The sequence below is a fragment of the Orbicella faveolata genome, unplaced genomic scaffold, assembly GCF_042242905.1.
Source record: "Orbicella faveolata isolate gen_17 unplaced genomic scaffold, um_ofav_v1 contig_4, whole genome shotgun sequence".
Classification (NCBI taxonomy): Eukaryota; Metazoa; Cnidaria; class Anthozoa; order Scleractinia; family Merulinidae; genus Orbicella; species Orbicella faveolata.
This window is the reverse complement of record NW_028301569.1, coordinates 6011259-6024439: the sequence shown is the minus strand read 5'-3', so window position 1 is coordinate 6024439 and position 13181 is coordinate 6011259. Positions and strand designations below refer to the sequence as shown.

At 38.3% G+C, this 13181-nt stretch overlaps 2 protein-coding genes across 2 annotated transcripts; both read right to left on the bottom strand.

The window, feature by feature from the left end:
* Window positions 1-800: 800 nt before the first annotated feature.
* Window positions 801-4870, bottom strand: LOC110041120 (diphosphoinositol polyphosphate phosphohydrolase 1-like). Its single transcript, XM_020746394.2, has 5 exons — window positions 4651-4870; window positions 3571-3681; window positions 2686-2730; window positions 1892-1973; window positions 801-1792 (listed from the first exon to the last, which is right to left on the bottom strand). Exons 1-5 carry the CDS (start codon window positions 4753-4755, stop codon window positions 1596-1598), a joined length of 540 nt encoding a protein of 179 aa, XP_020602053.1. The 5' UTR covers window positions 4756-4870; the 3' UTR covers window positions 801-1595.
* A 1517-nt stretch (window positions 4871-6387) lies between these two features.
* On the bottom strand, window positions 6388-12406 carry LOC149101242 (diphosphoinositol polyphosphate phosphohydrolase 1-like). Its single transcript, XM_020746395.2, has 5 exons — window positions 12223-12406; window positions 8835-8945; window positions 8142-8186; window positions 7657-7738; window positions 6388-6801 (listed from the first exon to the last, which is right to left on the bottom strand). Exons 1-5 carry the CDS (start codon window positions 12325-12327, stop codon window positions 6623-6625), a joined length of 522 nt encoding a protein of 173 aa, XP_020602054.2. The 5' UTR covers window positions 12328-12406; the 3' UTR covers window positions 6388-6622.
* Between the last annotated feature and the right edge of the window lie 775 nt (window positions 12407-13181).

Below are 13181 nucleotides of genomic sequence, written 5' to 3'. Positions count from 1 at the left end.
AAAGTTAGCACATCTTTCTTTGGACTTTCAGTCTGGACCACGGGACTGGAAGTCCCGTGCACACTGGGGCCGGTTACCTCATGGCCAGGGTGGGCGACACCATGAGGCAATCCAGGTGACCAGGAGTTGTAACAAACAATTGCTGGCCAGCTCAGTTATAAGCGTGTGTACAATCTGTGGTATAAAATATGTGGCCGTTGGTGCCAGAACAACAGTTTATGTTGTCTTGGTTGTCTTGTTACCAGACAAAATAGAGGCTGGTTGCCAGAGAATTGACTGGTAGCGAAGTTTATTGTGTGGCACGTGATAAGGGCAAAAAATACAAGTGATGCATTGATTGGTAAATAGTTGAAATTTTAACTGCTAGCTCACCAAAAATGAACCGAGAATTCAGCACCCTTACCCAAACACTCTTTAAATGATTGATTGAGGTCATGAAAGATCAGAGGTACTGAGATACTTCTGCCCTACGTGGCAAAGCTGACCGAAATCGGTGGCGAAGAGAGTAGGGCTGGTGTGGGGCAAATGAATAACTGTAACACTTCTGAAATTTGCACAGTTAAATCGCCTTGCATTATTGATGGGCCCTAATGCAATTTTTCTTCGCTCATGTGAAAAATAGGCACATTTCCTAACAACCCAGTGTTATTCTTTAAGAACTCGAGTTGTTTTTCCCTTGTTCATGTGAGTTCATTGTGCTGTTTAACGAAACATTTTTGCACACGACATTAAGAATACAAAATTACAATTATTATGCATCTTTTTACCATATCCTTCCTGTCCAAATTTTCTTCTGCATGTTACAGTTTCGTTAATTAATTTTTAATTTGTATTTTCCAACAGGGCAATTCTGGTTTACGAGAAACAAATGTTACAATCAGCCCCTTAAATTGATAAATAATACTCAATAAAGTATAAAATTTTAGATATAACAATGAATGTTTTTTACCGGTTTCAAATATACCTTGGTTACTGACTGAAGTGTTCGTAAATTAAGAACATTTCAACTTATATTTTGTTTTTTATAATTTTGATATCTGAGCTTTGTTTATCTGTTCTTTATTTGATTGGGTATGTGTAATATTTACATCAGAACAAAAAATTATAAAAATCCTTATTTAATAGACCTTTTCATGGTTTTGGAAGCAATCAGAATGAGTTGACAGTTTAAAATTAAAAAAAAAATTGAATGAAACTTTATTGTACACTCCCTGAAAAATGGGTTTTTCAGTGAACAATACAATATAAATACAATAAAATGCAACAAGCATCAGAAATTACAGTATCTGTATCCTGAGAACCGTGGATGGCAAATAATTTTCTTAAAAATCTAATTATGATAAATTTATCAACAGCAAACAAAGCTAAGAGACTTGCAGACATTGTATTGACCAAATTTGAAGAACGTAGCTGTGCTAAGAAGCATCCAGTCACGTTTTTAATTTTCCATACATTTGTCTATATTTTCCCGGAATCCGTGAAAGTATGTGGCTTAAAAGTTCACGTCATTTCGTGGAAAAAATTATACAATACCACAATCATATTATTTACATTTGTACAAAATCATATATTTAAATTGTTCATAATTCCTCAACTTAAAAGGATTTGTAGGAATTTTTTCCAAGATCTTTTGTTATTTTGCTCTGTGAGTCAACAAACACTGCAAAACTTGTGTTAAATCGCTCCGTTTTCCATTTTGACTTCATGACATCACACAGGTAAGATTGCTGGGAAGGCCTGTGAGAGAGTCGCACCCAGGCTTCATCGATTGAAAACCATCTTCTTCTTCGACCTGCAAGCAAACAAGACAGTTAAGCAGACATTCATAAAACCCTTTTGTTGACTCTAAAAATATTCTATGGACGAGTGATACATGTAAGTCTTAAGTTACCTTTAGCTGCATCTGGCCATGTTTCATTCTCTTGGTTTACCAGGAGAACATACACCATGGTTCTTGAATTACTGGAATCATTCTAAATACAAAGATAAATAAAAGTTTAATCACAATCTTTTGTATCTAAAAATCTGTAACAATGAAAAAAAAGTCTATCACATGAGATTGACGATATTGCCAGTCTTGCCAGGTTCCATTTGGAGTTTTAACTCTGACCAAGTAAATACTCCAACCTTTCTCCTGCAACTGGTAACTTTTTGTTTCCATCTTCACAATCTGATCTGTCATCTTTTGGTTTCCATTTAATAACTAGTGTACTGTTTTACAGTACTGGTATGTGAGAACAATACTGTTTCAATTGAATAGCCACAATACTGGGGAATTTCTCGACAGAGAGAGAGCAGGATGTTCAATATCCAGAGAGGGGGGCAGGGGCAGTCCTATACAAAAAGGACAGGGATGTTCATCGAAAATATTGAAAAGAACCCTTAAGAGGTATCAAGATCCTGTTAAACTGTGGGCGTGGCTGGAAATTTATTCCCCCCCCCCCCCAAAAGAGGTACCAATTCTTATATGTAACAATTTATATCCCGTCATTTTTTTTTTCCGCTCAATATCTAAAAGGCACTTTTGAGGCTATACACCCTAAGAGGTACCACAACTGCTTTTTTTAACCCCTAAAAGATACAACAAAGCATCCCCATCCTTTCTATAGGGGAGTTCCCCACCCCCACGGGGGGTTTAGTGCAGTTTGTAAAACACTGAGCAAGAAAAGAAGCAACATTTGATACCTGAAACATTCCAAGAGAACGAACAACATTTCCACACACCCCAGCCTGCAAGTTAATGAAGAAAAAAGACCATTAGTTCATTAATACAGACTGCACTACATCTTATTGTATCTGGGAGAACAGTGGCAGATCCAGACCTTGAGCTAAGCAGGGGGTGGGGGGGTGGGGCCAGTTTTGTTTTACTTGCCCTGCCGGCTTTTCTTCTTTCTGTCATTTCATCTTTTTTACCCAAAATAAGGGGGGCCCAGGCTCCCCGGGCCCCTCCCCTAGATCTGCCACTGGAGTACCACAACATGACTTCTTCTCTGGGAATGAATTGAAGTTTTGTTCTTCAGTTTTCTGATAAGAGCTTCCCCTCACCTGTGCAAGCACATTTTCTTGAGTGCTGCCATGCTTGCTAGCTTGATGACAGCAAAATGATAATGACTTGTTAGATTAACCTTTGGTAGAGTTTTACAATCAGAACATGCAGTAAAACTTTATAACAACTGGCCACCTAGTGTTTTATTGGTAGAAGCTAGAAGGCTGTTACAACCTGAAGCTTTAGATCCTTGGGAGAGATAACTCACTGACATTTAGAGAAATTCCAGGGGAGGATCCAGGATTTTCTTAGGAGGGGGTGCACCACTAAGAAATGGCATAACTGACTGGTGAGGTAAACAAATTTTAAAAACGAATATGAAGAAGAAGGCTTCATCTGAGAGGGGTGGGGGGGGGGGGCGGGTGTGCACCCCCTGCACCCTTTCCCTAGATCCACCCCAGAATTCCATACTGTTGCCATTATGTTCAAGTCTTTAACCACTTCAGCAACATTTACATTGTAAACTAAAGCAAAAATCAAGCTGAGGTGGGGGTGGGGAAAGAGTCAGGGCAATAGTCACTTACTTCCTCTAAAACCTCTCGGACAGCCGCATCTTGGAATTCTTCACCAGCCTCTACCCCACCAGCTGGTACAATCCATTCATCGGGAGAGTTGTTACTCGTTACCAATAAAACCTGTTTTTTAATTGCAAAAGAAAGTAAAAAGAAATCGGCTCAATTATGCGTTTTGGTTACTCAAGTAAGAAATTGACTTTTGGAACCCCTAAACCCCTTGGCCAAAAGGCAAATACTGGTGTCTAAACAAATTGGTTCAGTTACGCATAATCAGTTTTAATTAGAAACGTATAGCCATTACTTTGAGGTTAAATTATAGCTCTAACCCCCTATACCAGCAATTGTTTTGCACTAGAATTTTCCCTAGTAGCATTTCTGTAGCTAGTAGCTGCTGTTGTGTTTCGTTTCTGTAGGACCCTCACGCGTTCTGTCGGTCGTCACGTTTCAATGAAAAGATCACGTGTAAAACGAAAGGTAAACCAACAAAAATGTAAACAGACCTTCGAGTTATTTTTAACGAAACCAACAGGATGTCTACTAAATATTGTTACTCCTAATTGAATAGTGACCTTCTTTCACAGCACGATCCACTAGTTTTTGAAAACTTTTTTAATCTGCCTAACTTAGTGAAGTTTCTGCCTCACGTCGCCAACATTTTTCAATGTAAATACCAGCTTTGTGTTGAATACTTCAATTCTCTCTTTTTCTAATTGCCTTCCCTGGCGTGCTGCACTGGGAGACCATAAAATGAAGGCTATTTCTACCGAAAATTCTTCGCAGTTCTTCGCGCCAAAACAATTTTAATAACCCGGTTTTATTTTGATAAAGCATTGTGTTTGAAAATCAAGCGGCGGGAAAAACGAAATGTGTATACATGTGCTTACTGTCACGTCGCGTTATCCAAATGAAACTTTCATGTTGTATCACTTCGATAATTTGAAATCCTGATGTAGTTATGCTGCAGTTGGTTTCAATAACATTACAGATTAGATAATTAAGTAGTATTGAATTCGTACAATATCCCTCTCTTCTGAGCTGAGGATCGTGAAACTGAAAGACCCTTTGATCCTCTCACACTAGTTTTCTTACCTCCTCTTCGCGGTCTGTCCTAAAACATAAACAACCCGCTCTCCTTGTATAGCCTTCGGAATCGTAAGTCCGATCCTTCTTCGCTTTACGTTTTCGCTCCTTCATTGCATTGCACGAAATAAACAAGTGTCTGTGATCAGCTTCTGTGATCTACATTGTAGACAACACGGACTGTTTCATCCACGTGGACGACTCCATTTATCAGATTATACCGCATGTATACGTGACTTGGTACCAGGTCTATTATGCCTAAAGTCACGCGCACTCACTCTGATAAGGCCAACAGGCACATGTTGGCGGCAGTTCTCGAAATCTTGGCCCTATTTTGGGCCAAAACTTCGTGATTCGTGTCATTCGTGCACATGTTTGCAGACCTCAGTCCATAATTTGGGTATCTTTAAGCAGTAAGCATCTCTATTATTGAACGAATTTTTGGTCCGACTGATGGAAAGCCCGATGATGAAAGTACTTTCCATTCTCCCGAGCCGGGGGCAGTTGGGTTAGTAACTCCCTTATGTATGTTTAAGGGTATGTGCGCCCCCAAAAGATATGGTTTTTTAGCCGTTCTGGTCAGAAATATGGTGTCAATTTTGGCCATTTTAATTTGGTCTCAAATATAGGGTATGGTTTTTGCGCTCTAATCTGATGAACTGGGTCTGTTCTATTGAAGAAGCTAGTAAAGCATATAAAAATTGGTCTGAACTAGCTTAGGTATCGAAGTTTTGGTCAGGTCATCAATAGGACCTAACGTGGGCGAAATGGCAGATTTTGGTGCTATAGAGGGCAAGGGTTTTGCACATCTCCGCCCAATTTTTCTGGGAGTAACCCCCCTACCCAATTATTTCAGATACCAATTTATTCCAAGCCGTAAGTGTCATGAAATCGCTGCACAGTGTGATAAACTTGCACGGGAATCTTGCACGAGGAAAATCACCTCCAGGGCATTTTGCACATGTATCCCACTGTCCTTGTCCTAGAGGAAAACGTTGTTTTACCTTTCAGTATAGTATATGGGTTTCTGTCGTCTTTCGATTTGGTGTTCCACTGAATCCGAATTAACGCTGGAAAAGGGGGAAAACGAAAAAAAAGGGGGGAAAGGGGGAAATGATGTTAAGCCTGTCCCGATTGTGCTTGGCAACCTTAGAGCAACTGTTGGCTTTTGAAGCAACTTTTTGCCTTAAAATTCTGAGCAACTTTTTGAGCAAAATATAGTTTCATAGCGCATATCAAACATGAAAAAGTCAACAATTTCATAGAAAACTTCAAACTATGCAAATTTCTTTGCATAAATAAACTTTGTGAAGTTTGAACGCATAACCTGTCACTTGACATCGTTCGGCAAGACGTCAAATGAACCATGCGTTTTGTTCCGTTAGACTTCAGAGTATCCTTACATTTCGCCCATATTTTCTATTCTTCTTGACCAATGTTGGCAATTATTGTGAAGTACAAAATAAAAATATCGGGACAGACCTAATCCTTCCCCTCCCCCCCTCAGGCCCTCACCCACCTCTCCCCACTTACTATAATTTCTTCAGCGCGTCATTTTATCCTTCACATTGCAATTTTTAATGTATTATAATTGTACGTGATTTTTCTACGCGTTATAAGCATCAAATGGAAGTCTGCGCGTTATAAAGGTAACCTTTGTCTTAATCATCATCATCATTATTATTGTCTTGAATAATGAAATGAAGGTTTTAATTTCGTGAATACGAGACGCAACAACGAGACAAATTTGGCTGAACAATTTATTCTGTTTATTAGTAATTTGTAAGAGCTAAGTAACACGTATAATATATAGACTATCTACAGTTGAGCAAAAAATATAAAACAAAACCTACATAAAAAATTTTGCACAGTATTTCCTCTTTTTATTTGTTTAGTTTTTTTCCTATGTATATTGTATTTGTAAATCAATTTTAAAAAAATCTAAATCATGCATATATATTAGAATTCATATCAGAAAGATTTATAGGGAAATCTCTTCAGGACCTTTTGTTATTTTGCTTTGTGAGTCGATACACACTACAAAACTGGGGTTTGTTCTCCACTTTGACTGCATGACGTCACACAAGTAGGATTGTTGGTGAGGCCTGTGAGAGAGTCGGGCCCAGGCTTCATCGATTGAAAACCATCTTCTTCTTCGACCTGAAAGAAAGAAAGGCAATCGATGTTGGCATTCATAAGACCTTTTATTTAATTCCAGTGTTCAATTTTCACTCTAATACTGCTAATTACCCTTTGAGACAAAAATGTAGACTTACTTTAAAGGCCACTGCAAAAAATGTATATTTTTTTGCCAACACTGATAAAAACGTCGCACTAAGTTTAGCCACTCACCGACGTTTTAGCCTCTAAAGTGCAGCTTTTCCTTATGAAATTCGTCTATAAAGAAGGCCAACAACTCGACATAGTTGCCGCCATTTTGCAGTCGAATTCTGGGCTTCTTTTTCGAGACGAATTTCTTCAGAATAGCAGGAACTTTAGCGACTGAAACTTCGGTGAGTGGAAAAGCTGAATGTTTCCTTGCTATAAGTGAAAACAAAAAGGTAAGCTTTTAGGAGTGACCTTCTCCTTTAAGAAGAACTTTGCTCGAACAAACACTTTTAACTTTACATGTTTTTAATCGTATTGTAGACATGCGGAATTCGCTTCCATTTCTAGTTAGATCAGCGTCTAGTATTTCAAGTTTTAAGCGTGATGTAAGGAACCGGCTTAGCGAATACTAACTGAACTGGTTGGCTTATAAAAAGTTTATCTTTATTTTAATTTTTACCATATAACTTTATAATGCACAATTCGATTTCAGAGTTATCCTTTGCTTTGGCTCCTTAAATTCTCGTTATTTTAACCTGTCTATAATATATTTTTTACGTGGCCTGTCTGAGTATGGGGTCTTTGACTCTTTTACGGACCACCCTTATGGCATTTCTGTATTGCTAGATGTCATTAAATTGTAACAAACAAACAAATAAATAAATAAATAAGTGTTCGTTAAGTTACCTCTGGCTGCATCTTGCCACATTTCATGGACTTTGTTAACATGTAAAACGTACATCATTGTTCTTGTATTACTTGAGTCGTTCTAAAAGATCAAAGAAAAATGTCTTGAAAAATCTTGAAAAATCTTCAAGTGCAAAACTGTTCGACTTAATAAATCATCTTGTACTTAAGAAAACATCTAACGCATGTGTAGTTATGGTAAATTCGCTATCCAACATTTTGCCTACAAATTGTTTTAACTAAATCTGGATACATGTATCATCAGTCCTTCCTTCCGCGAACAAATTTCTTTAATTTCCTTTTCGCATATAATTGTGATAATCTTAGCATATCTCAACAGTTACTGGTATATCAAATGAGTTCGACAATTCGCTTCCTTGTGATTCAGTTTAGACAGTAGAGTGCTGCTGCATTGACTAATATTCAGTACAATCACCAAACAGATTAAAACAAATTAAAAAGTATCGGCGTAGGTTTATACATACCTGAAACATTCCAAGAGAACGAACAATGTTTCCACACACCCCAGCCTGCAAGAGAATGGAGAGAAAATGATATCAGTCAAGAACAGAGTTTTGTGCAGGTCTCTGAACAGGTGACTGAGCTCATCTCATGCAGCAGGTATCTGGAGGTAGTACTGGCACGACTACCGAAGCCTCTGGGAATTTAATCAAATAGTCCTTTTTAAAACATTTGTGTACTGCGTACGTCACTTCCAGTTTTCGGACATGGATTTCCCATCTCCTGGTGTAAGGTAACTTCCTCGCAAGCTCGAGACGCGTACTTGAGTCGTACTTGCACGCATACGTGCGCGCATACGTGCGCGCATATTTATGTGCGTTCTTGGGCGCGTACTCTCGCGCGTACTTGCGTGCGTATTTGCGCGCGCATTTGTGCGCACACTTGGGCGCGTACTCGCGCGCGTACTTGCGCGATACTTGTACGCAAACTTGCGCACAAACTTGTCTGTGTACTTGCGCTTTGTACATCAAAGGACCTCATCAATTACCTCATGCAGAGTTTTCTACATCTAATGCTTTTTCGAAGCTATGCGCCTCTCACAAATCCAAAGATTTATGTCTAGCTTTTGAAGTAATCTTAGAATCAAGAGAAAACTGGTTACCATGCGAAACGTTAATTTTACTTAATGGCCAAGTATTGGTGGGCAAGTCACTTACTTCCTCTAATATCTCCCTGTTAGCTGCATCCTGGTTGTCTTCTCCAACCTCTACTCCGCCAGCTGGGACAATCCATTGATCAGGAGAGCGGTTGCTTGTTATCAACAAAACCTGTTTCAATTACAAAAGAAAAGAAAAGAAAATTGGCTCAGTAATGCGGCGATTCATGAATGAAGAACATACAGCTGTTATTTAACCTTTTTACTGCGCCTTTCAATGACATGCGGAATCTAAAATTCAAAGCTCAACCGACAAATGCGTTTTTTGCTACCGTCAATCAAATGTCCAGCGGCTCCTCCCAGCTTCCGACTACTGCCGAGCACTGTTTCGTTGTCTGAACTGTGCTCAACGATTTGATTACCGTGCGCAGGGGATGGGGGGGAGGGGGGGGTTAACTCCCATGTGAAAAGGTTGAGATGGTCTTCTGAAATTTGAGTTAAACCCTTAAGGGAGACTTATTTGGGCGTGGTTCGAACCTTGTTTGACCCACTTCACACTACCTCGAGTTCAACACTGAAAGAAAAAAAGAAAGATGTCTTGACGGCTAAGAATTCGAATATATATGTTTCTTCCAGAACACCCTAAGGGAGACCAAAATCAGTAATTTACATCCCTAAAAAGACGACGTACATCCCTAACCATTTCACATCCCCCCCCCCCCCATAGAGTTATCATAATTTTTACCGAAAGTGTTCTCCAATCCAATAGGCCCTTTGCAGCTAAGCCATCACGTGACCTACTTTTCATAAAATTATGGGCTATAACTTAACGAATGCCAGAAATGGAAAAAGCATGTCGAAAATATCAAAATGGCCAAGTTTGAGGCCCCCATCATCAGAGAATGAGATTTTATGATGGTCTGAATTTTTGAAAGAATAAGAAGATTTGTATGGGAAAATGTTGCTGGAGAGCAAGGCCTTGCTCTCCAGCAACATTTTCCATACGAATCCTCTAAATTTTCCGAAAATTCAAACTATGGTATAAACTTACTCGTTTTTTCCTGGGGCCTCAAACTTGGCCTCTTTGGTATTTTCGATGCGCTCTTTCCATTTCTGGCATTCTTTAAGTTATAGCCCATAATACAAAAATTTTTTAGGAAAAATTTGGTCACGTGACCCCAGCTGCAAAGGGCCTATTCAGCCAATGCAATTACCGTTTATGTTCAAAGATGGCCTCCAATGCTTTTGGTTATTGGACAAGTAAACTCAAGTTTTACATTTTACCAGAGCTCATACTGTTCTTTTAAATTGTTGCAGATGTTATCTTAGATGTTCTTAAAATTTGGATTGCCTGCACTAATTCCATCCTCGACGTTCTTTCAAAAAAGGTCCTTTATATAAAAAAGTGTACGTGCTTTGTGATCGTCACGCATTTTTTCGAAATGTGACGAGAGTACAATGTCCAAGTATTGCAATATATTGATCACGTTTTCGAGATGTTGCTGTGCTCTCATTTTAACCAATTTGTACATATGTATTATCTTTTGCAGTTCGCTAAAATGTTGCAATACCGTGCATAATTAGATTTCGCAACTTTCAGTGAACTATGAATATATAGGGTCATCTAACCCACATTGTATCATTGTTGTCATATCAAACTATCGACTCGGATGAACTTTGAAAGCGCCAAATCCACTTGTTGTGTCCAAGTTTTTGTCGCGAATATAGAATTTCAAGAACTCAGTATGCAGAGAAGATGAATTCGAAGCTAGTGTTTTCAACAAGGTCAGTTATCACCGTTCCACATTACACACTTTGGCATTTTATTCTGAGAGCGAAAAATGCGGGTCTTGACATCTTGCTTTAGTTGAGGTCGTAAGGCACAAAAGTGTCTATGATCATGATTCTAAATAATTGTTTTAGGAGTGGTGCCGAATTTAAATTTAATTCGGTCCTCGGATACAAAAGCGCATTTTATCTTTTGCAAACTTGAAACAGCATCGTAAAGTTGTTCTGTCCCAATAAAACGACAAACGCGACGAAATTCCAACATCCCTTTTTCCAGATGCATCGATGCGCCGGAAAATTAAAATTAAGCGAATCCGAGAACTTATTTAGATAAATATATCTTCGAGAAATTGCGAAACTAAACGGATTAACATTTTAGTATTATTACGCAACAAAATTTCATGACAATAACTTGTTATCAAATGTCTTATCAACAATACAATACAACTATATAGAAATATCACATTATTTCTTGCTAGTCTTAAAAGCTAACTTTCACGACCATTAGTCAAGCGTCACTGAAATTTTCATAATATACATCTGTTGAAATATTCTCTTTTTTTTTTTCCTTTGGTAAAATAAAGGAAGAAAACGATATACTACGAAACGATACAATGAAAGCTATCGGTAATAGTAATTTCCTTGGAGTAGGCATAATGCCAAACTAAACAGAAATTAGCTGTGTCGTGATGCATAAAAACTGCCGTCACGCCACGTGAATTCAATGCCTGCAACTAATTAACAACAACAACAACAACAATTTATTGGTATTCCCATATAGATGGTGTTACCTAAATGCAGAATCGCTAATTGGGTAAGGGCCTCTTGAATTGCAAAACCCCGGAGTTACTTCTCATGAATCCTGCATGAATACGGACTGAATATAATCACCGCAACAGGTAACCCTTCCTCCGTCAACCTTCTGGAAACGTTAATTATACCAGGAAAACAGCTATACTTCCAACCCTTGTCAATTACTTCAGGCTGGGTATAAACCCTCATCTTTTGGAAACACGCGTTGACTTCGTCCATGCTAATAGGAGTTGAAGTTTCTATTTAAAAAGTCGTCGAAAAAGTAAAATAGGGTTACCCATATTTGCCACCGTTCAGTGCACGAGATCAGCTTTTGTGTAAAAGCAGAAAAAAATAGAACTTTGTTTTAACTTAGCATGAATCTTAATCAATGCTTGATGATAATTCGACAACGGAGCTGAACCCTGCTCAGCTTCGGTGTTGTGCATCATGCAATCAATATGAGCAGGCAGCTAAAAAGAAATAGCTCGGTTCGATGTAGAAATTGCAATAATGAAATAAGTTTGAGTACGTGAAAAAGAAGGCAGTTTGTGCAAAGCATAAGTTTAACCAGTAATCAACTTAGTTTGAATAAACAGCTCTAACAATTACAACTAGTTACAAAAAGTTCAGTTACGTAATCCAATTTGGAGCATTTAGACAGCTGCAGATAGGAGCATCGATTTAATAGGGATCTTGTTTTTACTTTCATGCATTAAAACCCTGATTTATTTATGCTACAATTACGTGTAAGTTCCCAAAGACTAACTTCTGTTGATGTTCATGTTTACATAACTTGTTTCATCACGGTAAGCATTTTACTCGCGTTTAAGTGTCTTTTGAATCTTTGTATTTAAAATGCCACTCACCTCCTCTTCGCGGTCTGTCTTGAAACATAAACAACCCGCTCGCTTGGTATATCCTTCGGTATCGTAAGTGCGATCTTTTTTCGCAGGACGGGATCGCTTCGTCATCGCGTTTTATTACCGTACCCCTCGCTCGAGAACTAACCAACTTTCCTGCGACCGTCTGTGTTTTAATTTAATCTGTTTGAAGCGCACGTGCGTATTAAATTATATTTTGACGTTTGGAGTACTGACTTGTCAATTATGCACAAGTTTGGTCACGTACAGCAATTTGAATCATTTAACAACGTTTTGCATAAAATTTGGCGACAAGTTCATGTAGCAAATTGGACGATTTTTCCAAAATTGCTAAATAACATTGGACCAAAGTTGAGATTGGCTAAATTTTGCCGTCGCGAAATTAACGTGAGGAGGTGTAGGTACTCAAAACAATTGACATTGCGTGTTAGTATACGGCCTGCCTCGAATGAAGGAAATACGTCATCAAGGGTTAGGAGAAAATGGGCTTGATCAGTGTTGTTTAACATGCAAGCTGAGATGAAAACACTTAGTTGCAGTTTCATTTGCTTCGTTTAAACCTATTCTTAGATTGATGGTCCATATCCACTCTTTTTGTTTATTCGGAAACGAAAGTATAATTTAAGAACTGGGGCCGATTGTTCTTAGTTTATATTATTATTATAATTATTCTTGTTGTCGTATTGTTCTTTGTATTACAAAAAAAATACAATTCAAAACACCCTTTTGAAGCTACAATCAAAAGAGCGTTAAAAAAAAAATACATGCAATGCGATAAATCCTAAGAAACAAAGAAATGGCTTCATAAAAAGAGAAAGGATTATATATTAAATGATGTTAAAAAGGCATCCATTTACAATTTTTTTTTTTTTTTTTTTAACACTCTGTCCTAACATGCGTCAAAACGAATGTATGGCCTCTCGCACGACCTCTCACGAGTTTGC

Excerpts from the sequence above, each read along its gene's own strand:
- LOC110041120 (XM_020746394.2), bottom strand. The coding sequence starts at position 4,755 with ATGAAGGAGCGAAAACGTAAAGCGAAGAAGGATCGGACTTACGATTCC. Across the intron at positions 2,731-3,570 it reads TCCGAGAGGTTTTAGAGGAA|GCTGGGGTGTGTGGAAATGT; the intron begins GTAAGTGACTAT and ends ATTAACTTGCAG. Across the intron at positions 1,793-1,891 it reads ATGGCCAGATGCAGCTAAAG|GTCGAAGAAGAAGATGGTTT; the intron begins GTAACTTAAGAC and ends GTTTGCTTGCAG.
- LOC149101242 (XM_020746395.2), bottom strand. The coding sequence starts at position 12,327 with ATGACGAAGCGATCCCGTCCTGCGAAAAAAGATCGCACTTACGATACC. Across the intron at positions 7,739-8,141 it reads GTTCTCTTGGAATGTTTCAG|AACGACTCAAGTAATACAAG; the intron begins GTATGTATAAAC and ends TTGATCTTTTAG. Across the intron at positions 6,802-7,656 it reads GTGGCAAGATGCAGCCAGAG|GTCGAAGAAGAAGATGGTTT; the intron begins GTAACTTAACGA and ends TCTTTCTTTCAG.